The following is a 25,424-nucleotide window of genomic DNA, read 5'->3' on the forward strand; positions in this document are numbered from 1 at the left end:
GGATGAAGTTAAGACTCTTTATGATCTGATCCCAGCAGACCTCTCCAGTCTCAACTCTTACACTCGCTCTACCTACACTTTACAGATACCCAACTTCTGAGTTGCTTTTGGCACTCTGCCCGATTGGCATCAGAGCGCACTAAGAAACAACAAGCCTCCTCTCCCTCCCACCAGCCCTTCCTCTCTTTGAGCACTAGGAATTTGCTGGCCAGCCCTGCAAGACTGGGGAATTATATACCATTCCCTCTCCAAGTCATTTTTAATAAGAACACATTTTCAAACTGTCAATATGAAATCCAACAGGTGGCTTAAAACATTGCAAGATGGTTTGGTATGTCACATGACTAGGCCAAAAGAAAAAAAAAACAGCCCATGTTTTTAATTGAAATATAACCTAAACTCCAACTATGAAATATGGTTCTTGTTAACTGAACCATGTGATTAATATTTGTATTTATGCTTTAAGGGTAATTGTTTATGCTTTAGAATGAACTGTGTCGATATCAGCTGAACAGCTGAAACACTGTAATGAACACATTGGTGCGTAATTACAGCCCATGTGTTAATGCACTCAAATTCACTTTCCCCACCACACTTTTACAGTTCCTGTCTGTCTCAGAAAGGTTGTGGAAGAGAAGAAATGGAATATAATGGAAGAAACGGGTACAATTTATTGAAAAGTTTGGAGGGGTGTGACCATATAAATGAACCTGGGATTTAGTGAAAGGGGTGGTACCAGTGTGGTACCCAGAAATCCCTCTCATGGTATGAGCAAAAGCTAAGTGAGACAATCAGACTCTAGGGTTCTCATCCTGGCTCCATTCTCTAGCTCCTTTTTCCTTCAAATCCTGTCCATCAGGCAGTGAGCTATAGAGGGACTTCCCTGGTGGACCAGTGGTAAGACTTTGCCTTCCAATGCAGGGGGCATGTGTTTGAACCCTGGTCAGCGAGCTAGAATACCACATGCCTCTTGGGCAAAAAAAATAAATAAAAAACAGAACATAAACAAGAGAAGCAGTACTGTAACAAATTCAATAAAGACTTTAAAAATGGTACACACATTAAAAAAAAAAACTCAAAAAAATAGTGGGCTATAAATTCCAATTAAAACAGAATTAACATCAAGTATTGTGAGACAAATTATTAACCTTTCTTGATCCTTAGCTTCCGGAAAAGACTCCTCTGAGGAATCTCAAGAAATATTCATGTTATAACACTGTGTAAAACAGTAAAATGTTACAGACGTATAAGATCAGATCAACATTATAACCAGAGGCACCTTATTCATATCAACAGCTGTCCTAGAAACTGGAAGTATGGTCCAGTAATCCTTAGCTTCCCAGATGCAGACTCAAAGCCATAGATCACCGTTGTTTGTACGATTGTGACAATTTACACCAGGAAAAACAGCTAGAACACACTTCTCCATATGAGCCACACATGCTGTCTGTGCATCACTTTCATCTCTAAATTAGGAGGATCCAAATCAGGAGGGCTTTCCTACGGTGAAACCTGTTTAAGCAAACATCTGCTGGTTCCCTGAAAAGTTATTTTTTTCCACAAGTGGCCTTTGAATTTGGGGGCTCCCCCAATTTGTGCAAAGACAGTGTGGCCTTTGAGAACTGAAGTCCTTCAGAGGGAGGTGGTATCCTTGGGAGCCTGGGCCTCCTCTTGGCTGGGGAGAAAGCGGGCGGGAGAGGAGCTCGGTTCCGGGCCAGGAAGTGCTCGGATTTAATGAAAGTGACAACAACCGCTTCATCACTGTCAGGGCGCTACTGACTGAAAGGACACGTTTTTTTCCCCCTGTTATTAATATTCTTAATCAAAGCAGAAAAGGAAGCATATGTTTTAGTTGAATCCAGGCCCATTCTGTTTTCTCAATTACTCATTTGTCAGGGCAGCGGGATAGGCAAGGCACAAGATGTAATCCCAAGGCCGTGGGTTCTGTCCTGAGCTTTACCCAAGGTTGCCGGAACGACCTTGAACAAACCGCTGAGGGCAGAGATGCTTGCTTCGTGTCTGTATCCATGACAGAGTCAACAGCCTCCTCTCCGGCCGGCAAATACTCAGCAAATATTAGACAAGTCATCCGGCGACCCGGATGCTTCTGTTGGTGTGACGAACATGTACAGACCCTTTTCTCCTCCAAATGGTGAACCAGTTTTTTTCCTTCCTGGCTTTGATCTGAAATTATCTTAAGCTCCCCTTAAAAAGTGGGCTAAGAAGTTGAGGGTCTTATTAATTTCTGGAACGTTTCAGGGAAATGGCTTTATGGAGACCTCTAATTAAAAAAGAAAAATGATAACCAAAAAGATTGTGCAAAATTACAAAGCTAACGCAAGTGACCCAGTTCTGAGGTCATCTTCCCATGCTGCAGTGAAAGGGGGTAGCGAAGGGACCAAGGGCAAAAGGCATGTAGGGGGAAACGATGAGGGGAAGGGATAGGGAGTTTGGGATGGACGTGCATCCATGATCTGCTGTATTTTAAATGGAACCAATAAGGTCCTGGTGTGCACAGCAAGGAACTCTACTCAATGTGAACAGGCAGCCTCGATGGAGGGGAGTTTGGGGGAGAATGGACATATGTGTATGCATGCCTGAGTCCCTTTGCGTTTCAGGTATCCACCTGAAACTATCACAACGTTGTTAATTAGCTGTACTCCAAGGTAAGTTAAAAAGCGAAAAAACAAAAGAGCAAGTGGCATGTGACTAAAGCAGGAAACCTGAGGGGCATGAAGCATCCTGGGTAGACCCTACGGTTCATCTTATAAAAACAGAGCGGATGGGAACACTGCTCCCGGCCCCACCATTCCCAAACTGCAGCCATTTCTCTGAAAGACTCAGGTCACCAGACAGCTCCGCTGGGCTCAGTGGGCCCGAGGGCCTGCAGTGCCCACCATAAGCAGAGCCAGCACGCCCGTCGGGGGCATGAAACAGAACATTCTCTAGGGTGTGGTTCCGTCACACAGGGTTGCTGGTCCTCAGAAGATGAGTTTGCAGTGAGGACCTGAGCCTTTCTGACCTCAAGGCCATGTCTGGCCAAAACTGGAGATGATAAACTCATTTTTCCCAGTTAATGAAAAGAGAGGTTGGCGCGGCGAATATAATTAACCACATGTGCAAACAGGATTACAAAGAAAATCCATCAAGCTGTACACTTATCATTTGTAGGCGCGCACACACACACACACACACACACACACACACACTCACAAGATGGTACCAAAGTGGGACAGAGAGAGTGGTCCCCAAGCCCACACGTCCCAGAGCATCCCGCTTTCCGGGGCAAGTCTCTCTGAAGCCCACAGAGTCCAGAGAAGTGGATGTCTGGCATGATCCCGTGACATGCATTAACATTCAGAAAGAATGCCTGTGTCTTCTCTGAGCCTACCTTGGCCTGGACGGCGTAAGAAGCCAGGAGCACAGACGCCTCCGGAGGGCAGTAGATCTTTTCATCCAAGATCTGCTTCTTCACCTGCAGGGGGTGAAAGGGGAGGCATGACAATGTGCAAGCGGAGGGAAGCCGTGAGGGCGGCTTGCAGCCGGTGCCACAGAGTGTTCTAACGAGCCCTGCCACACCTGCCTGCTAATGATTTTCTGACAAAGGGTATGATTTTTAAAAATTTTTTTAATGCTGCTGACAAGTTGGGAGTTCAGCCCTGAGAATACTGGTAAGATGGCTAGGCATTAAAAAAAAAAAATCCATATCTTATCTCTTCTGTTCATGATCAAATGCTGAAGAAGAAAACAATCTTTGTGGTGGTTAAGAAAGAGACTGACTGGGCTGTGACGGAGGAGAGCTGTGAACTTGAGGGGGTGTCAAGAACAGGCCAAGACTGCAGCCTTGGCCCCTGCTGAGCACACGCACAACCAGACCAAATGGAGTCTGTTTTTTGAAGTCTTAACACGAGCCCAAAGTCAGCGAGGCCACTGAGTTATGACTGCAGGGAGAAAACCATCGTTTTCAATATGCCTGCTCTAAGGAAAAAAGGAAGCAATAAAAGCTTGATCGATTAAACCTTTAAGTCCACGTGAGGTCCAGGAAATATAATTCTTAAGCCATAATGTTGAATTAACATATCTCATGGCATTTAATTTCTTAGCCTGGTGGGGTGGGGGGATGTTCCAGACAGAGAGGCAGGAGGGCCTCCTCAAGTGGGAGCAGGATGAAATAAACACAACAGGAAAGCCAATTCTCTTTCACAGACGTCAACAGTCACCAGATTCATAAAAGTAGTAAATTTTGCCTTGCTCAGCCGTGAGAGTGCTCCAGCATTTCAGTGGGAGGGGAAATTGAGCCAAAGTCAAATGGAGAGTAGGCACTGCTTCCAAGAAAGCCATCTCTATAAGGCTGGGACATTCTGGGGCCCAGAAGGTCATTGTGTGGCTTCATTTAAAGCAGGGCAACTCTCTAACCCTTGGGTTTTTAAGCCACACTACAGAAAAGCTGGAGAAGGCAATGGCACCCCACTCCAGTACTCTTGCCTGGAAAATCCCATGGACTGAGGAGCCTGGTAGGCTGCAGTCCATGGGGTCACAGAGGGTCGGACATGACTGAGCGACTTCACTTTCACTTTTCACTTTCATGCATTGGAGAAGGAAATGGCAACCCACTCCAGTGTTCTTGCCTGGAGAATCCCAGGGATGGGGGAGCCTGGTGGGCTGCCGTCTATGGGGTTGCACAGAGTCAAATACGACTGAAGCGACTTAACAGCAGCAGCAGCACAGAAAAGCTGAGAGGGCTTCCGTCTGACATGAGAATGTTGTAGAGGGAATATATATACATGTGCATATACACATACACTTTTTTTGGGGGGGTAAACTTTGTTGCTTTGTTGTTCAGTTGCTAAACCATGTCTGACTCTTTGCAACCCCATGGACTGTAGCCCGCCAGGCTCCTCTGTCCCTGGGACTTCCCAGGCAAGAATACTGGAGTGGGTGGCCATTTCCTTCTCCAGGGGATCTTCCCCACCCAGGAATCAAACCAGCATCTCCTCCACTGGCAGGTGGATTCTTTACCACTGAGCCACCTGGAAAGCCCTGTAGGAGGACTGGGTGATTACCTATATGCCTGCTTCTGGGAAAAGTGAGAGTGAAGTTGCTCAGCCGTGTCCGACTCTTTACGACCCCATGGACTGCAGCCTACCAGGCTCCTCTGTCCATGGGATTTTCCAGGCAACACTGCAGTGGGCTTCCATTTCCTTCTCCAGATCTCCTGGACCCAGCGACTGAACCTGGTCTCCCGCGCTGCAGGCAGACGCTTCACCGTCCGAGCCCCCAGGGACTCATATAGCTAATGCCCCTGCAGGGTTTTTTCTGTCGCTGATCTCCCAGAGCCTGGCACCAACCACGAGGGACTTCCCTGGTGGTCTAGCAGTTAAGACTCCGAGCTTCCACTGCAGGGGGTATGGGTTCGACCCCTGGTTGGGGAACTAAGATGCCAAATACCTCAAGATACAGCAAAAAACAAACAAACAAAAACTAACCCTGGAACTGGGGAAGCACTCTGCCCAAGCAGCAGGAACACAAACAAAACTAAGCGTTCTCACCCTCGCTCCTGTCCCCTGGCTGCCCCTCCAGGGGGCCAGCTCCAGCGGTCTCTGAACCTCCAATTATGGATCTCCTGATTTCTTCAGTTCAGTGGAACAGCAACTTACGGGATGGCCACCGTGCACTCGGTGAGCCTTGCCTTAAAGAGGCTCACAATCTTGGAGTGGAAAATAAGACAACCCTGGACAAACAGCGGCTTAAAGCCTGATGAATCTCAAGTGTCGGTGGAATGCTGAAGTCCCACCTTCATGAGAGTGAATTTTGAACTTTTGGTAGAACTCCTGTTTGCAAGACTCTCTGTTCAGACTTCCAGGGCAACTACCTAGTACTTTTAAGTTAGTGGGGAAGAAAACGGGATCCCTCTCCAAAGAGATGGATCTAGTGAGGAAGCTGCTACCAGCGTGGGTTCTTTTGCCATCACACTTCTGCAATTTCATCTGATATCAATTCTCATCGCTCAAGCAGAGTTCTGTCCTGAAGCTTGTTTTTTCATTACAGAACCAGAGGGACTGGCTTTCCAGAGGGAGAAAGAGTTTTCAGGACGTGGAGGCATGCGTGGTCAACACACAGGGGTCAGTCCAGACTGCCTCTGTGGCCACGCCTCTGGGGGGGGTGGGCGGAGTGGGTACTTTTAGGATCGGTGGGTAGCATGGAAAGGGGTACCTGCAGGAAGAATAAGTGTTGCGTGATCTCCTGAACCAGCTCTTCCTCGGCATTCTCAGGGTAAAATTTGGCCAGAAAGTGAAAGGTGACAGGCTCTTCCTTTGAGACATCATGATCCAGCACCTGTGGGATCGCAGAGTGAAAGGAAAACAAGCTAGATTGGGCCCTCTCCCTCCCGGGGCCACCATCAAAGAACCTTCTGCAGGGAGTGTATAAACATCCTTCTCCCTTCTAAATTCGTCACATTCCCCAAGGGTTGTGATTCTACAGTTTGAAGCATTCACAGAGCCACCTATAACAGGAGGTGATGTTCACTCACATGGCGTCTCTGAACCAAATGAATCAATACCCCCAAGTGGTGAGTGGAGCTAAGAATATTAAGGCACCAATGTTTTCAAGGCTGCAGAGATAGCTAACAACTAGAAATTTATAACCTGAGGGTCTTGGGCACTATCCTTTATGGTAGGCTGAAGGTTTTTTAATTTTCTCAAGTCGTGGAATCTTCCTTTACTGTTTGGTCTGACTGCCTACCTCCAGCATTTAAGTCCACAGTGGAATGGAGCTTAGAGATGATAAACTAGACCTCTGTCGAATCATCTCATCATTAACTGAGCAACAAGAGGTGAAACCTGTCCATCGGGGCAACCCTGTGTTTCAAGGAACCTCGAGAGAGGCCCCCATGAACTACTTGAGCACAGCCAGTAAACCACGCGGCCTTTAATCGTCTAACAATTCCATCCACCCACTGGAAAGCTTGAGCCATCTGCTCTCCAGAATGAATTTCATCTCAGGACATAAACATGCCATGTGACAGGCTACAAGGCTCCATTAACATGTGTCATAATTTATTTCTTTTGAGCAGCAGGCTCCATGGCTCCTGAGGCCCCCCAATCTAATATCCATTTGGCCGACACTCAGGTACGATTGCAAATTTACTTTGCCGAGAGCCATAAAATGATACCGGTGGTTCTGCTGCCTTTGGTGGGTAACCCTCCAGGCTCCTGCCCAAATTCCTGGCCTTGGTGCCTGAGAAATTAAAAATAAACCTGATTGGGGACGTTCATGATTGTTGGGAATTTCCACGTGAAATTTATAACTGGCAGCCATCCCAATGTGAAGATTCGGATTTACGTACGTAAACACAATTTGAACACTTGGGTTCAGCGTCAAACTGGTGAAAGACAGAAGGCCTGCACTGTTTATCATGCCAAGCAGCAGATAATAAGATCGGGTAAGCAATTGCAGGGAGTAATCTGGGCTAAGAATTTGACACTGACTCACTCTGAGATTCGGGGGTCTTTTAGGAGTTACTGACAAATATGTATGGCCCTGCTCTCAGCATCTCCGCGGGTAGGTAGGCAGGTAAGTAGGTGACAGTGTCTCTATGCGCATATAAGAACCCACGCAGAGTGCTGTTCCCAGAGGCAATATCCATTTCTGAGCCACATTAGAACTGCTGGGAGCCCAGACTCGTCCACCAGGCCTCAGAGGCCCCAGGAAACACAAGAACAAAAGAGACATTCTTCCTTCACCGTGGGGACCAGGGCACTCTTTATTCCTTAGATCATAGTAATGAGTAAATTGAGTTGGGCCTTGGTGTTTCTCAAAAAGACTCGAAAAAAATTCCCTAAAGAACACGAGCCCTGAGAAAATCTTTCAAAGACATAAATTGGGGGTGGGGGTGGGGAGAGAGATAATACAATAGTAATTTTTATTCACAAAGCCTGACTCCAGGCTCAGTCTACTGAACGGCATAAAGCCTGGAGCAAACAGGTGACATCCAATGACAAATGAAGAAGCCAGGAATGGTGGCAGGTCAGTCCTGGGGGATTCTCGGGCCTGGAGAGCAGAGGAGGGGCCTCCCCAGACCCACGTCCCACGTGACTTCCTCTGCGACCCGCCCCCTCTCTACAGTGCACCTGTAATGTTCCATGATGAGCAGCAGGCTAGACACACACTCAGGGGAAATTCGGAGCCCACGCCAGCCCCACTAGTGTCCTCGGGGTCCAGGCCCACCTTCTTGTCCATCTTGAGCCAGGCCACGGTGTCCTTGATTGTGTACTGCAGGCCGAAGAACCAGGTTTCGCGAAGCCCCAGGGTCCGGCACACCAAGTCAAACAGGTCCTTCCCCTTCCACTTCATCTGCAAGGGAAGAAACCCACAGGGGAAGCTGGCTGAGCCTAAGTCGCAGTCCGCTCACAGGAAAAACCCTTTCCTCTGTGCCCCCCGCTCTCAGGTTCCGAAAGGTGGGGACGATGCTGAGATGGCTGATGAGCACAGAATTCCTAAATAATTGTGAAGCTTCCTACACAAAACCATGAGTGGGAAAATACCAATTAGAGCTTAATGGCTTAATCGCTGCAAAGCATACACAATACCTCCCTTGGACAATTCCTTTCAGATCTTAATATCCCCAAAGCTGCTAATTTTGGAAAGCTGGTAAACAGCATCCTCATTTAGGAGAGTCGAGCTTCTCCAGTTAACCTGGGGTGAGCTCCCAGGGACATCCATTTCCTCGATATTTTACTGTCGATCTTCTTTTTAATCCCGACTCTGCCCTTCGATACAAGGCTAGCTTTTTAAAATGTAAAGATAAGTTTTACTAGATATTTTTAAAAGCAATATAGGGGAGGAAGTTATAATCAAAGTCACAAATCAGGAGGAAAAGGCACCATCAGAGACCAGCCAGCAAAATCACAGTCTCCCCCCGTAACGATGTGTAACGGAGGCTGTAGCTCACACAGCAACTTCACAGGAAACCCAGGGGACGAACAGACAGGAATACACTGCCGTGTGCTAATTCCACAGTGTCCCCTTAGAAGGACCTGAAGCAGTGGCTGCTAAACCCTTTTTCTCTGCTCTTCAGTCTTATGGCTAGAAAAGTAGGTTCAATATCATAATAGGGGAAGAAAATGCCCAGCAGCTTAGTAAATGTGGCCACCTTGTGGCTCGCCAGTTATATCACCCAGGATGTTCCCACATTACTCCTTAGCAGCCCCTCGCCCCAACCCCAGCGGCCCCCAAGTATCAGGTGGGCATTTGAATGGACACCCGGGTACATGGATGAGCGTAAGCCATATCATGGAGATCAATGGTCACAGATGGTGGATTCAAATACTACGAGGTCACCAAACATCAGAAGAGCAAGGACACCAGACTTCAGAGGGGCGTCTGTTCTTCTCCTGCCCTCATGAAAGAAATCTCCACCCAAGGTCCTGGCATATTCCAGATGTATGATGAAAAAGCATTGGGGAAAATTTCAGGTTCAGAGACTTCTTATAAAAGAAGGAAAAAAAGAAAAAAACAAGCAAGACCTCTAAGATTCAATTCGTTTCTGCTAAGACCTGACTCTACAGAGGGCTTTTCAAGCAGGATTTTTCTATTTTTAATGTATGTGAGTGGACAGTGTGTTCCCTACAAGGAACTCAACGGTACATCCTGGTCTGTACTGTCAACATCAATAGAGCAAAGGAGCAGCCCACACGGAAGGACACCAAAGGCGGCAGCACAGGGATTTCCTGGTGGTCCAGTGGTTAAGAATCCGCCTTGAAATGCAGGGGATGTGGGTTCGAACCCTGGTCCGGGAACTAAGATCCCACATGCCACAGAGCACCTGAGCCCTGTCGCCATAACAAAAGATCCCGCTTTCCGCAACTACGACCTGATGCAGCCAGATAAATAAATACTCAGCAGACAAGGGGTGGAGATGCGGGTTGGCTTCTGTCCCTCACGGGGGCCGTTTCTCTAAATGTCCCTCTAGCTCTGCCCCTGCCCCCACTCTGGGAATTCAGTGGGGCCCCAGCGCCACCCCAGATGTGGAGGTCTTTACTAGTAATGCTTGTTGGCACATCTGTATCCCAGCCTGACTTCAGGACAAAGGGCTTTTTAATTCACGGCAGGTTTTTCTAATTCCTACCGGCAGACTTCACCGAAGAAATGTTATTTTGGAAAACTAGGAGCTTCAGAACACCGATGATCCTCTTGTCTCTATTTTAAGCCGGCACATAGTATATAAATTATAAATGACTACCTTGCTACCAGATAATGTAACGCTTAAGAGCCGACATTAACTTGGAGAAGTGAAACACCCGGCGGCCCAGAAGATCAAGGTGAAGGCTCCCCATCTGCCATAACTCATGGCCGCGGCAGGGAGGGCTCTGGCAGGCAGGGGCTGTCTGCTGCAGGGTGTGCGGTGCGTCCTAACTCCCGAGAGGATGCTGACTGGATTTCCTGACTTGGGAGCTTAAATCCTCAAACACAATCTCCTATCAAGGTATTCCTTTCTACCTCTTTGTTTCCGAAATGCAAAACTATCTCCGCTGAAGGCAGAGACAACGTCTTTGTTCCCATGGGGCTTGCAATGAGGTGTGGGGGTGGGGGGAGGGGTGGTTCTCACACCGACTCAGAATGCCTGTCTTGGATTTTCAACTTTGACTCTAAGAACAAACTGTAGGATGTCAAATTGGAAACGAGTCTGAGTCATTAATTACCTACTGCAGACCTGTCCCCTTCTTGTATAAATAAGGAGACCTTCCTTGGCAGCCTGCTACAGCAGACATGGGCTGTTTTCTTAATGGTCTAAGGTAGGCAAACCGCCCCCAGATCACCTCTTTTTCTGCTCTGTGGGGTTTCCTTTTGGCTTGCTCTCTTACCAGCACTCCCCAGCCATCTTTCCCAATAAATGACTGGGGTCTTAACACTCTTCTCCCACCTTAAAATAAAACCTGTTCTTGGAAGGGCCAGATATTATTCCTTTATAGCTCAAGGTAAATTAAAGTCTCTGCTTCCTCTTATCTAATCTTTTTTTTTTGGCGGCACCGCGCGGCTCATGGTTTCTCAGCTCTTGGACCTGGGATCGAACCTAGGCCATGGCAGCGAAAGCCCAGAATCCTAACCTAACTAGGCCAGCAGTGAACCCCCCGTCCTCTGAGCTGATCTTTCAGCAGGCGCCACAGAGCATTCTATGTGTCCAGCAACATTAGACACTCAAAATGCTGGAGGCATGCTCCCCACCAGAGACTCAAGCCGGGACCCACGGGGAAAAGCGTTAAAGAACAGAGGAGAATTAGGTAAAGGAGGAAAGGAGATACATCTTAAAACAAACAAATGTCCTGATCTCTACAAAGAAATGCAGGTCATCTGGCAGAGGTGAGACAAGACAGCCTGAACTTGGGGGGGGTGTGGAGGGGACCACCCAAAGACCCTCAGGCAGACAGATAACGGGGTCGGATTTGCATTCTAGAATGCACACTGACAATATGGGGGAGAATGGGTTGGAGCAAGTGTGAGTCTCTCAGTCGTGTCTGACTCTTTTCAGACCCCACAGACTATAGCCCAGCAGGCTCCTCTGTCAATGGGATTCTCCAGGCAAGAACATTGGAGTGGATGGCCATTCCCTCTCCAGGGGATCTTCCCGACCCAGGGATCGAACCTGGGTTTCCCGCATTGCAGGCAGAGTCTTTACTGTCTGAGCCACCAGGGAAGCCCAAAGGAGACTGGAATCAAGAAAGCCAGAAGGGAGGACAATTCCCACCTAGAGGAAGGCAAGTGGGAAGGAGAGGAAGGCTGAAAACTGGAGAAGCGTTGAGAGAAACACCTGAATTTCTGGGTTTGAGCATCAGGTGGTTCCAGGAAAGGAGGGCTGGAAGATGGGAGAAACAGGAGCAGCCAATTTTGAGCGAAACAGATGAGTAATTAAGTTCTAGACAAAGTAAAGCTCAACTAAGATGCCCAAGGAAACCAGGTGGAGGTGTCCTAAATACATCCGATTTTGTCTCCGCTCTATTTATAAAATAAAGTGTTCTATCCTTAAGTCATTAAGAGTCTCTCTTGGGTTACACCTAACCTCCAGCGTGCTGTTACCTACATGAGGTTGCACTTTTCAACATGCCTTCCCCCAAAGTTGGCGGGCAGCCCGCTGAGTCCTCCCAATGTGGGTTTCTACTTCTTCACAGACAAGAATCATTGCTCACAGTTGCTCCCAGCGGTTCTGAGGACACCCTGCAGAAGGGAGGTCTTGGGTTGTGATGGGGCGTCCTTGGACTCGCCAGCACGTGACCACACCTGCCTCTAGTTCTGTTGCCGGTCCACAGAGCTGGTGGGCACCTCGGAACAGGAGCGACACAGGTCATCTCTCCACTCCCCATGGCGCCCGCTGAGTGTGTACACACAAGACGTGGCAAATGATGGCTGCGCGACAGAACACACTTGACCACTTAAAAAACCCTTGGCTCCAAAAAAAAGGAAAAGCCCTTGACTCTGGACTTCTCTGGTGGTTAAGACTCCATGTTTCTAAGGCAGTGGATGTGGGTTTGATCCCTGGTTGGGAAACTAAGATCCCACACGCCCTATGGTGTGGCCAAAAAAGCACCTGAGGCTCAAAAGTGTAAAGCAAAAATGAACTGTTCATCCACTCCTTCAACAAACATTTAGAGAACACAAGTTGTGTCCAAGCACCAGATGAGGTACAGGAGGTTAATGAGGAACAGAAGACAGTCTCTGCTCTCAGAGAACGGGCCCGGAGCGGGAACCTGTCAGGAACGGGTGATCATTCCTCTCAGCCCGCACACAGGTCAGCTCCCGGTGTACCTGTCAGCGCTACCGCACTGTGAGGGCCCATGACAGGGACATCGGGGGCAGGAAGGGACCCTCTACCTGGGAGGGCTGAGAAACTGCATCTGAGCAGGTGGAAAAGGGAAGCCAAGTGAGGACCAGACTTGGGGAAGGAGGAGTGAGCAGGGAAGTGTGTGACAGGCAGAGGGAAGAGCACATGCGAATCGGGTCTAGAGGCCAAACAGCTTAGACGGTCCTTGCAGGAAACGACAGTATTGTAGTTCAGTGTGGCTGGGGAACACTTGCGATGCCATACTTTCAACCACCATCTAAAACCAATTCTTCAGGGACTTCCCTGGTGGGCCAGTGGTTAAGACTTCCCCTTCCAGTGCAGAGGGTGTGGGTTTGATCCCTGGTTGGGGAGGTAAGATCCCACACGGCTCGAGGCCGAAAAATTGGAACATGATATTGTAACATAAGTAATATTGTCACAAATTCGATGAAGACTTTAATAAATAAACAAACCAATTCTCTGTCACCTAACCCTGCCTGTCTCGTGAACCACAGAAAGTTATCCGAGGGGCTGTTTTCTGGTTTCTCCCTGTAATGGAACATGACTTGTACCCATTCTTCATGCACAGGAGAGAAATTAAACCATTACATAAGATGGATGCCTCTGGAGATTCGAGCTTAATTCTTTCCAGGAACCAGCCTCCAAGGCAGAGAGAAACCATGGTTATCTAACCTCGGTATGAATCTCTTCGCTGCCACCGTGTGACCTTCGGCAAGTTATTGAACTTCCCTGTGCTCTGCAATGGGGATAATGAACAGAACCTGTCTTAGCAGATTGATCTCAGGATTAAGTGCACTGATACATTTTAAAAGCCTGAGAAGGCGCTGCAGTAAATACTCAATAAAAGGGGGTGATTACTCATTCTAACCCCGCCTCTTCTCCTTACATTCGAAAGTGGCATCGTTTAAAGCCTCCCAGTCGTGTTCCACTCCACGGGTGATGGATGGCAGATCAGGAAGGGCACCATCAATTCTCATCGCGCTAACCATGCCATCACTCACTTGACAAACATTTATTGAGCACCCACTACGTCCTCGTCACTGCGCTCGGCCCCAGGGATGAATGAGGGATCCGGGACAAGACGCTGTCCCTGCTCACGGCTGACGGGGAAGACAGGTGAATGGAGGAGGAAAGAGCAACCTGGCAATGCTCACAGAACCGAGGACTCGAGGGAACACAGCTCAGGCCTGGGGGTCTGGTGGGGAGAGAGGGGCCTCCCGGGGAAGATGCTGGGTCTGAGCTGGGTCTCCAAAGCCAGGCGGTAGTTGGTCCTCTGATACAGGAATGGGGGGTGTGGGGTCGTGCCAACCGGAGGGAACAGCACGTCTGTGGTTCGGGTCCAAGCTGTTGCAAAGGGAAGGAATGTTCTCTGCGCTCTTCTGGTGTCTGAGAGGCAGCATGGCTGTCCTGTCTGCAGTACTGAATGTTCAGTGCGGTACTGAGCACGTGGCTGCAGCCCCGCCTGTGATGGCTCACGCCCTCCTCAGCCCACCGGGGCTGGGTCACTGTTTCCCAGCCTCCCCCCAGCAAGACCTGCCAGGTCTCTAAGGAGCCACGACCAGTTGGATGAGTCTCTTGTTTATTCATTTATTTTAATATTTACTTGGCTGCAGCATGCAAACTCTTAGTTGTGGCATGTAGGGTCTAATTCTCCAACCAGGGATCAAACCCAGGCCCCCTGCCTTGGGAGTGCCAAGTCTTAGCCACTGGGCCATCAGGGAAGTCCCTTTTTTTTTTATTAAAACATTTCCTCTTCTGACACCTGCCAGAACATAAGTCTTTCAGGCTTTGCACTTACGGGCCCTTCTTTTGGGAGGGTTTGCCATTTTTCCCAAACAGATTGCCAGAAAGAGAAATCTCTTCCCCCCGAAGGGACGTGTCCCACTGCCTCCCCTCAGCCCAGGGAAGAGGAGGCAGGGGCTCACTTGCAGAAAGAAGAGGGGCGGTGGAGGGAGTGAGAAAGGCCGTTTGTGGGAAGGAGCAGGGCTCTGGACTCCACGGCGTGTGGGCTCCAGCCTTATCCTTCAGGTGCCCGTGGTGAGCAGGGCAGCTGGCAGGGAGCCAGGGTGCCCGGTGCGTCGTGCTGCGTCCTGGCCGCGAGCTCACATTACTTTAACGGGCTGCAGTGGTATTTCCCAGATCCACCCCGCACCTCCATCAGAGATGGATATGTATGAACTTTATAAACAGGACTAAGTGCTGTCAGCTTGTTATTTTTGGTAGGGGCTGAATTTATGAGCTCTACCCAGAGTGAAGTGCTTGTCATTTATCAACGTCGAATGGTTTAAGGAAATAGTGCTAAGCACTTACGGCTCTGTGGCGGAGGACGTAGCAGGAATGCAGCACTTTTCCTGCTGTTGGAAGCAACTGGCACCAATAACCTATGGGGCTGATCGGGGTCTATTAACTGGGGAAACATTAACACAAATCCACGACCTCTTCTTACAACGGGCCAGGTTTAGACTCACAGTCCTAAAACGACCGCTTGGTTTCTGGGCTTTGGCAGACATGGAGTCGTCTTTCTCCCACTGCTCTCTTTAATCCCTTGTGCCTGCTGCAGACAACCATGCAGGGTGCGTGGAAAGCCAGACACGACACAGGAAGAGGCCACAGACAGAAAAGGGCAGACTTTCCCAAAGAAACAGAACTGAGTTTGACTGCCGTGGGTGAGATGTCTGGGAATTAGAAGACACTTCAGCTTTACAGAAAAGACTCAAGCCTGGAGAAGCTGACAGAGAGGTGACACCCCGTTTCATAGATGTCAGGGGACAGAGTGATCAGCCACCCGAGGGAGGCTATTCGACTGGCTGTCTACTCCACAGAAGACGACAGAGAACCAAGGGACCTGGCATTCACTTATCAGGGTTTCTCCTAATTAGCTCACAAGCTGCCCCAGCATTTGCTGTAAAAACTGTCGAAAGGTCGGATCCTTTACAGATAGAGCAACAGAAGGAACGGCACTTCTCAGGGCTCAGGACACATGCCACATGTTTGCCATGGTTTCAGGAACACAGAGCCAGAAGGGCTGTGACCTCTCTCAATGCTCATCCCTAAATGACCTCTGCCCTAAATGACAGCTGCCCTACAAGAACCGAGGCAGAGAACAGTTGACAATTTAAGACGTTGCCGTACCAGATCCAAACCTAAGTACGACTTTTATTTGTCTGTTTTGAAAAAAACAAAAATAAACAGATGCCAGGGACTTCCCTGCTGGTCTAGTGGTTAAGACTCTGAGCTCCCAATGCAGAGGGTTTGGGTTCAATCCCTGGTCATGGAACTAGATCCCACACGCTGCAACCAAGAGTTTGCATGGAGCAACTAGGACCCAGCATCGCCAAATAAATAAATATTAAAATTTAAAAAGCCCAACACCTCCGTTTAGCAGATGTACACAGTGGGAAGAGCTGTAAAGATGATTTTGCTGCGCAGTAGTGAATAATGAGTTCCATTAAAATCTATTCTGGTTTGCAGACTTCCCTGATGGTCCAGTGGTTAAGACTCCATGCTCCCAATGCAGGGGGCATAGGTTTAATCCCTGGTCAGGGAACCAAGACCCCCATATGCCATATGGTCTGGCAAAACAACAACAACAAAAAAAACCACCAGGCTGGTGTCTCATGTCTGTGTTCCCTATCATGGTGAGGACACATCACTCCCCCTTTTTTTTGAGATGTCTCAAAAAACACTTTATTTTTAAAGAGATGATTTTGCTCAACTGTAGACTAATGTGTTTTGAGCAGATCTAAGCTGGGCTTCCCTAGTGGCTCAGTGGTAAAGAATCCACCTGCCAATGCAGGAGACTCAAGAGACCTGGGTTCAGTCCCAGGGTCAGGAAGATCCCCTGGAGGAAGAAATGGCAACCCACTCCAGTATTCTTGGCTGGAAAATCCCATGGACAGAGGAGCCTGGCAGGCTATATAGTACATGGTGTCACGAAAGAGTCAGACATGACTTAGTGATAAACAACAACAACAAAGCTAGGCCAGGCTAAGCTACGATTCCCTGGGCTAGGTTAATTAAATGCATCCTCAACTATGATATTTTCCACTTGTTGTTGTTCAGTCACTGAGTCACGTCTGACTCTTTCCAACCCCAGGGACTATAGCACGCCAAATTCCTTTGTCCTCCACTATCTCCCAGGGTTTGCTGAACTTCATGTCCTTTGAGTTAGTGATGCTATCTAACCATCTCATCCTCTGCTGTCCCCTTCTCCTTTTGCCTTTCATCTTTCCAAGCAGCAGGGTCTTTTCCAATGAGTTGGCTAGGACACACCACCCCTACTCAGCCATTATTTCTGAGGGAAAAGGGGAAACAGGATTTTAGCCAAAAAAGAATCGTATCTCTGCTCCGTACCAATCATGACCCCCGAATCCCTTATCTTGATCTGTGCAAAATTACACAAACCTGAAACCGCCCTTATGCAAAACAAACATTTTAGCTATAATCTTGCCCTGTCAGTTTCTGCCATAATCAACCACAGCAAGTAATCTTCCTCTCCCGGTCCTCCAATCATTGCTGTTAATATGCTCATTCTATCTAAATTATTGGTTTCAAGGCCCTCCACCAATTACCTCCTCTCTCTTCCAACCAACTGCACCGCCTTGTGACAAGGCAGCCTGTGTTCTCCCAGCTCAGCACAACCTATATGCTTTCATTTTCCCACAGTCAGCCCTTTCTCAGGTCCCTTCCTTATCTCATCAGTCTCCTTCCCCAGCATATAACACCAGACATGTGAGTTAATATGCACTTTTGTTGTTTTAGTCCCGAAGTTGTGTCCGACTCTTTTGAGACTGTGTGGACTGTAGCCCGTCATGCTCCTCTGTCCGTGGTGTAGAAAAAAAAAAAAGAATACCAGGATGGGTTGCCATTTCCTTCTCCAGGGTATCTTCCTGGATCAGGGATGGAACGTGTGTCTCCTACATTGCAGGTAGATTCTTTACCACTAAGCCACTTGGGAAATCCAATATGCACTTCAGATCAGATCAGATCAGTCGCTCAGTTGTGTCCGTCTCTTCGAGACCCCATGAATCACAGCACGCCAGGCCTCCCTGTCCATCGCAAACTCCCGGAGTTCACTCAGACTCACGTCCATCGAGTCAGTGATGCCATCCAGCCATCTCATCCTCTGTCGTCCCCTTCTCCTCTTGCCCCCAATTCCTCCCAGCATCAGAGTCTTTTCCAATGAGTCAACTCTTTGCATGAGGTGGCCAAAGTACTGGAGTTTCAGCTTCAGCATCATTCCCTCCAAAGAAATCCCAGGGCTGATCTCCTTCAGAATGGACTGGTTGGATCTCCTTGCAGTCCAAGGGATTCTCAAGAGTCTTCTCCAGCACCACAGTTCATAAGCATCAATTCTTCGGTGCTCAGCCTTCTTCACAGTCCAACTCTCACATCCATACATGACCACAGGAAAAACCATAGCCTTGACTAGACGGACCTTTGTTGGCAAAGTAATGTCTCTGCTTTTGAATATGCTATCTAGGTTGGTCATAACTTTCTTTCCAAGGAGTAAGCGTCTTTTAATTTCATGGCTGCAGTCACCATCTGCAGTGATTTTGGAGCCCAGAAAAATAAAGTCTGACACTGTTTCCACTGTTTCCCCATCTATTTCCCATGAAGTGATGGGACCGGATGCCATGATCTTCGTTTTCTGAATGTTGAGCTTTAAGCCAACTTTTTCACTCTCCTCTTTCACTTTCATCAAGAGGCTTTTGAGTTCCTCTTCACTTTCTGCCATAAGGGTGGTGTCATCTGCATATCTGAGGTTATTGATATGTCTCCCGGCAATCTTGATTCCACCTTGTGTTTCTTCCAGTCCGGCGTTTCTCATGATGTACTCTGCATATAAGTTAAATAAACGGTGACAATATACAGCCTTGATGTACTCCTTTTCCTGTTTGGAACCAGTCTGTTGTTCCATGTCCAGTTCTAACTGTTGCTTCCTGACCTGCATACAAATTTCTCAAGAGGCAGATCAGGTGGTCTGGTATTCCCATCTCTTTCAGAATTGTCCACAGTTTATTGTGATCCACACAGTCAAAGGCTTTGGCATAGTCAATAAAGCAGAAATAGATGTGTTTCTGGAACTCTCTTGCTTTTTCCATGATCCAGCGGATGTTGGCAATTTGATCTCTGGTTCCTCTGCCTTTTCTAAATCCAGCTTGAACATCAGGAAGTTCACGGTTCACGTACTGCTGAAGCCTGGCTTGGAGAATTTTGAGCATTACTTTACTAGCACGTGAGATGAGTGCAATTGTGCAGTAGTTTGAGCATTCTTTGGCATTGCCTTTCTTAGGGACTGGAATGAAAACTGACCTTTTCCAGTCCTGTGGCCACTGCTGAGTTTTCCAAATTTGCTGGCATATTGAGTGCAGCACTTTCACAGCATCATCTTTCAGGATTTGGAATAGCTCAACTGGAATTCCATCACCTCCACTAGCTTTGTTCATAGTAATGCTTTCTAAGGCCCACTTGACTTCACATTCCAGGATGTCTGGCTCTAGATGAGTGATCACCCCATTGTGATTATCTGGGTCGTGAAGATCTTTTTTGTACAGTTCTTCTGTGTATTCTTGCCACCTCTTCTTGATATCTTCTGCTTCTGTTAGGTCCATAGCATTTCTGTCCTTTATCGAGCCCATCTTTGCATGAAATGTTGCTTTGGTATCTCTAATTTTCTTGAAGAGATCTCTAGTTTTTCCCATTCTGTTGTTTTCCTCTATTTCTTTGCATTGATCGCTGAAGAAGGCTTTCTTATCTCTTCTTGTACTTACATACATGGAAAAATTGGGTTATCTGTCTTTCCCCAAGATTCCTGCTTTTCCTGTAGTTCTGCAGATCATAAACTCCTTGAAGGCAACAGCTAACACACACACATACACGTTCTCTCTCTTCTCTCTTCTCTCTCTATATCTCCTGGGACCCAAGCACGTACTGCATACTCGATTTGTGGCCACTTCACAAACGCTCGTGGTGGGCTGATGATGTTGATATAATGGTGACGACACCTGGATCAGGCTTCTGAGCAGAACGATCTTCTAGGTAATGACGGCAATGGAGCAAGAATGTATGGTGCTCCTTAATAAAATTCTAATTGCATAATTGGGCCTGAAGGTATATATCCCTCCGCCCGCCTTTGGTGACACATACTGATCTCCTCTCTCTAAAAATACCTTGCCAAGGAAATCTAAATCTCAAAGAGCCAACCAAGAAAAATTTCCTCAGAACAAGAGATCAGTAGAAAACAGATCGCATCACCTTAGGGAGCCACAAAAAGGAGGCTTTAAACTCTAAGGACTCTTTCAAAACAAAACGAATTGTAGTTGCCCTTTTTTTTTTTTTTTTTGCAGGGGTGGGGTGGGGGGGTGTGCAGGGAGAACAGTCCTTAAGTTTGCAGCTTCTGGCATGCTTCCTGCTTTAGTGGAGACAGGTTCTGGCAGCAACCGTGAGCCCAGAAAGGGAAGCCAAGTCCTAAACTGCCCTCTCTGGAAGACCTCCTAGTGGTCCAGTGGTTAAGACTCTGAGCTGCTAATGCAGTGGGTACAGGTTCGATCCCTGGTCAGGGAACTAGGATCCCACACGCTGTGCAGCCCAGCCAAAAGATATTTAAAACAAAAACAAACCCAAACTCTGCCCTCAACAACCCACAACCATGGGTGAGCCACTCGGCTCAACTGGGCCTTGATTTCTTCATCTGTCAATCTCTCATGGCCCCCATGCAAGGCTTAGATTTCATGACGCCATGAAAAAAGAGGGTTTGAAGCTTTGAAAGCCAGCTGACAGATGACAAAGCAAAAAGAATCAGTAATTTATATGCTATAAAAGCAGGACAGTCCTCCCAAAGCAAAGAAGACCGTCTCTGTCTTTGGAATTTAGCTCACAACATGAGGGCAATCACAGCCTTGTCAAACAACTATAAAACTCCCAACCTGCTGTGCTGGGAAGGCCACTTAAACTCTGGGTCTCGGCTTCCACAATCGTCAAGTGGGCTTTCAGGATTAACACCCCCCAAGTCTATGAGATTCAGATGGTTTTGTATAAACCATGGAGTACTTTTTTCGCTACTATAATAAATTTTCTTTTAATCCTTTAACTTTCCATTCTGTATCTTAAAATCATTTTCGGGGATGTCAATGACACTTAACACTTAATTTCTGTGCTCTTGCTACATTCTTTTCCCTTACTCAGGTTCTGTCATTGCGATCATGTTCTTTACTCCTAATAATCAGGGGCTGTCTTATAATAATGAACTCGCTAGTGTAACAAAAATTGTCATTTATCATGCTAATGAAAAATAGAAGCTTTTTAGCACCAAGCTTGCCGTTGATATTCAGCAATTATCAACAATTACAAATGTTTCCAACAACCGAGAATAAGAACTCTATGGAGAGCTACGGAGAAGGCAATGGCACCCCACTCCAGTGTTCTTGCCTGGAGAATCCCAGGGACAGGGAGCCTGGTGGGCTGCTGTCTATGGGGTCGCACAGAGTCGGACACGACTGAGCAACTTCACTTTCACTTTTCACTTTCATGCATTGGAGAAGGAAATGGCAACCCACTCCAGTGTTCTTGCCTGGAGAATCCCAGGGATAGGGGAGCCTGGTGGGCTGCCATCTATGGGGTCGCACAGAGTCGGACATGGCAAGCGACAGCAGAAGCATGGAGAGCTATGAATAGGAAATCCAATGCCAGTGGCACAAAGCTCAATTTCAAATGCCTAAACATGAAGTGAGATGAACAGACTTAGACATCGCCCATGACCAAGTGTTACTCAACTCATGCCCTGGTCTCTGCAAAAACTGTAGTTTATATTTAAAAGTGCGCTTCTTCAAAAAAAAAAAAAAAAGTTATCAACACAAGAGAGCTAAAGCATTATGTGTTTATGCAAACCATCTCAAGTAGAACCCAGACACTAGCCTGGAAAGAACATTTAAACATTCTGTTTCTGGCTTGACCTTTTGATTAAGGTTCACAGTCATCAATCCTGGAGAAGGAAATGGCAACCCACTCCAGTATTCTTGCCTGGAGAATTCCATGGAGAGAGGAGCCTGGAGGGCTATAGTCCATGGGGTTGCAAAGAGTCAGACACAACTGAAGCGACTTAGCATGCTCGCACAGTCATCAATGAGAATGACACTGATTTTAACAAGGGTGGGAGGCATAGGTGCAAGTGAGTAGGACTGTTTAAAAAAAAACTCTGCAGGTAGATGAGAACTACTGTAGGCTGAAGTCTTTTTAAACTTATTTATGAGACTGATTTAATCACAGATCAATAGGAGTAGGATACTAGATAGATACACGATTGGTGAATTTAAAACCACAGATCAATTCAGATAAGTTTAGTAATGATTCCAGGCTTCGGTTTTAAATTTTACTTGAAAGTCAAATTTCGAACTGTGGTGCTGGAGAAGCCTCTGGAGAGTCTCTCGGACAGCAAGGAGATCAAACCAGTCAGTCCTAAAGAATCAACCCTGAATAGTCATTGGAAGGACTGATGCTGAAGCTTTAATACTTTGGCCACCTGATGGGAAGAACTGACTCACTGGAAAAGACCCTGATGCTGGGAAAGACTGAAGGCAGGAGAAGGGGACAGAGGATGAGATGGTTGGATGTCATCACCGACTCAACGGACATAAGTTTGAGCAAACTCTGAGAGACAGTGGAGGACAGGGAAACTGGGGTGCTGCAGTCCATGGGGTTGCAAAGAGCCAGACATGCCTTAGCGACTGAAAAAACAACAACAAATTATCAAAACTACTAAAACCAGGAGACTAAAGCTGGCAAAGTGGATGGGAAAGCCAAAAGTAATGTAACTCACTAACAGAAAGTTGTGAATTTTCCAAGCGAGGTTCAAATTTGGCAAAGCAGCAGAAAAGAACAGTAGGGAGACTCGGGAAGAGGAAAAAGGCCCCACTCCTTTGGAAATGATGTGCTCTGACTCCACCTAGTGGGGCCCAAGGATTCCTGAACTAGATTCCTAAGTGCCTCAATGCGGCACAGGTGACTGAAGATCTGATTAAAAGCTTCTTTTCCCCTTTGGTCAGCACTAAATTGGTAATAAATTTTTGCTTGCTAAAAATGTACTAAAACATGTGGACTAAGAATCTAACTCAGACAAAGCACAGACAGGAGGATGGAACACATCATCCTGTAACAAACCAGAGAAGCCTCGTCACCAGCTGGCTTAAAAAATGATTAGCAGCTCGCAGAAAACTCAATTCTGGGTTTTTAAGAGAGCAAATACATTAACTTATGAAATTAGGAATAAACAAGTACCAAAAATGTTCTTGGGTAAGAATGCAAAACTAGCATGAATAACTGGAGAAAAACAAAAGAGAAAAATTCCAAGATGACACACGGGGAACAAAGGAATGGAGGATAATTAAGCATGGCAGAAAAGAGTCCTGCTGTCATTGTGGACATCAAGCTAAACAGAGGCCAATCATAGAGCACATTACAAAAAAAGATCCTTAAGTACATGGCATAAAGCTCACTATATTTAGACTAACTGTAGAGTCTAGAAGGTCTACAATTACCAAGGCATGGATAACCTGAAGAAGATTCAGAGAAAATGAAGGAGGTGATTCAAGGAGAAAATTCACAGTGCCTCTAGCATGAGACCTTTCCTCTTTATTCCCACTCTGCTGACTCGAGATAACAGAAAAAGCTAATGTTTGGGCTTCCCTGCTGGCTCAGTGGTAAAGAATCCGCCAGCCAATGCGGGAGACACGGATTTGATCCCTGATCCGGGAAGACCCCACATGCCTCAGAAAACTTGGTGCCCATGCACCACTACTGAGCCTGCGCTCTAGAGCTGCGACTACTGAAGCCCGTGCACAGAGCCCAGCTCTGCAGCAAGAGGAGTCAGCTCAACCAGAGTGCAACTGGAGAGCAGCCCCTGTTCACCACAACCGGAGAAAAGCCAGAGCGCCAGTGACGACCCAGCACAGCCAAGAATATGTAAAATAAAAAATACATATATGTAGGAAAGTTATATTAAAAAAAAAAAAAAAGCAGAAGAGGCTAATGTTTACCAAGTACTTACTATGGTCAGTGCCTGGGCTGAATGCCCATGAAGGTCTACCTTATTCATGCCTTAAAATAATCCTATAAGAAAACACTATTATTCTCATCTTACAACCGAGGTTTAGAGCGGTAAATCCAAAATCACTCAGGGAGTAGGGGGCAGTGGCAGGGCTTCCTCCCACCCGAGCCAACTTGCCACTTCTACCAGGATGCTGGCTCTTTTCCCTGAGCGGTATCTGTCCGGCCCTCTGGCAGATTTTTCTCATACCTGCATGCTCAAATCCTGACATGACTTCCTACCTAGGAAGGAAATATGAAACAGAGAGTTGTGTGATAAGCTGCTTCTGCCCACATCACCTAAAATAGGATGTGCAGCTGAGGGCCTTGGAAATTGAGTTCCTCCCTGTTTTATAGCTGAAGAACTGAAGCCAGGGAGAAAAAAAAGAGAGAGAGAGAGAGATGTACCCAAGGTCACAGAAGAGCTCCGCAGAGAAGCCAGGGTTCAGACACCAGTTTGAACTCCCTCCTGGAAGACAATCACTGGCCTCAATCTTGGGGTGTCTAGGATTTAACATCTTACTGGACTCACCAGAGTTGTTATTTCTGCTTTCCCCTTTTGAAAGTTCCACCTGTCAGGTGTATGTCCACTTGTATGCTGGGATGATCTGTAATGTTGGTATCTAACCCAAATGTAATTCCACATGGGTATGTGAAAACGTTTCGGAAGCCAATCAACAGGAGAAGGAAGCTTTGTTTTCAATATAAGATATTAGGCTCTCTCACAACTCAATTTCGAGAAATTTTTCATATTTGACTCTTCTTACTGATAGATTGAATTACTAGAGTAAAATTCCAGTCTAGATAAGAAATAACAGAACCGTTTAGCCTCCTGGCAAACTATGTTCAGCACCCAGTTTTTCAAAATGACAAATATCAAGTCTTTCAAGTGGAAAAATTCTCCAAAGCATCAAGCCAATTGTGCAATGCAGCAAATGGTGCAAGAAAGAGATTTTTGCCCCCCCATCTCTGCTGCAAAAAAGTCTGAACTGATTAGCAGAAGGCATCGCAATTCATATGTTAACTACCAACTGGTTGTGACATTGAGTCCTTCTTAGAAAGCCACCTACATCTGACCTCAGTGAAGCTAAGAACTCAAGTATCATCTCTCCTTTGTTTCAAAGTACATCTACAGGCTCCCTGAATTAGCATAAAAATAGAGTAGGAGAGTAAGACCAGACACTTCTGAGTTCTCGGTATCACCATAAATCAAACAATTGTTACTTTCAACAGAATATTGCTTTTTTTTTTTTTTAAGCATTTAAAAGAAATGTTTCTGGCTGCACCAAGTCTTCCTTGCAGCACGCAGGATCTTTAGCTGTAGCCTGTGAACTCTTAGTTGTGGCCAAATTAGGATCTAGTTCCCTGAAAAGGGATTGAACCCCGGGCCCCCTGCATCGGGAGTCACGGCAGTCGGTGCCCACGGTGACCCAAGCCTCCTGTTTTAGGCTGACTAGAGTCCTGTCCTTCCTGCCCAGCACTAAGCATTTCATGAGTCCTTACA

At 47.0% G+C, this 25,424-nt stretch overlaps 1 protein-coding gene across 4 annotated transcripts in view; it reads right to left on the reverse strand.

The window, feature by feature from the left end:
• Window positions 1-25,424, reverse strand: part of NF2 (NF2, moesin-ezrin-radixin like (MERLIN) tumor suppressor) — a 74,525-nt gene that overhangs the window by 38,359 nt on the left and 10,742 nt on the right. For all 4 annotated transcript variants that reach the window (XM_006069855.3, XM_044929979.1, XM_044929978.1 and 1 more), the window contains exons 2-4: window positions 8,230-8,355; window positions 6,214-6,336; window positions 3,392-3,475 (exon numbers count right to left, since the gene is read on the reverse strand). In XM_006069855.3, coding sequence (XP_006069917.3) covers window positions 3,392-3,475; window positions 6,214-6,336; window positions 8,230-8,355 — 333 coding nt within the window. The remainder of the gene's footprint in view (window positions 1-3,391; window positions 3,476-6,213; window positions 6,337-8,229; window positions 8,356-25,424) is intronic.

Source organism: Bubalus bubalis, chromosome 17 (genome assembly GCF_019923935.1).
Source record: "Bubalus bubalis isolate 160015118507 breed Murrah chromosome 17, NDDB_SH_1, whole genome shotgun sequence".
In the NCBI taxonomy this organism is placed as follows: domain Eukaryota; kingdom Metazoa; phylum Chordata; class Mammalia; order Artiodactyla; family Bovidae; genus Bubalus; species Bubalus bubalis.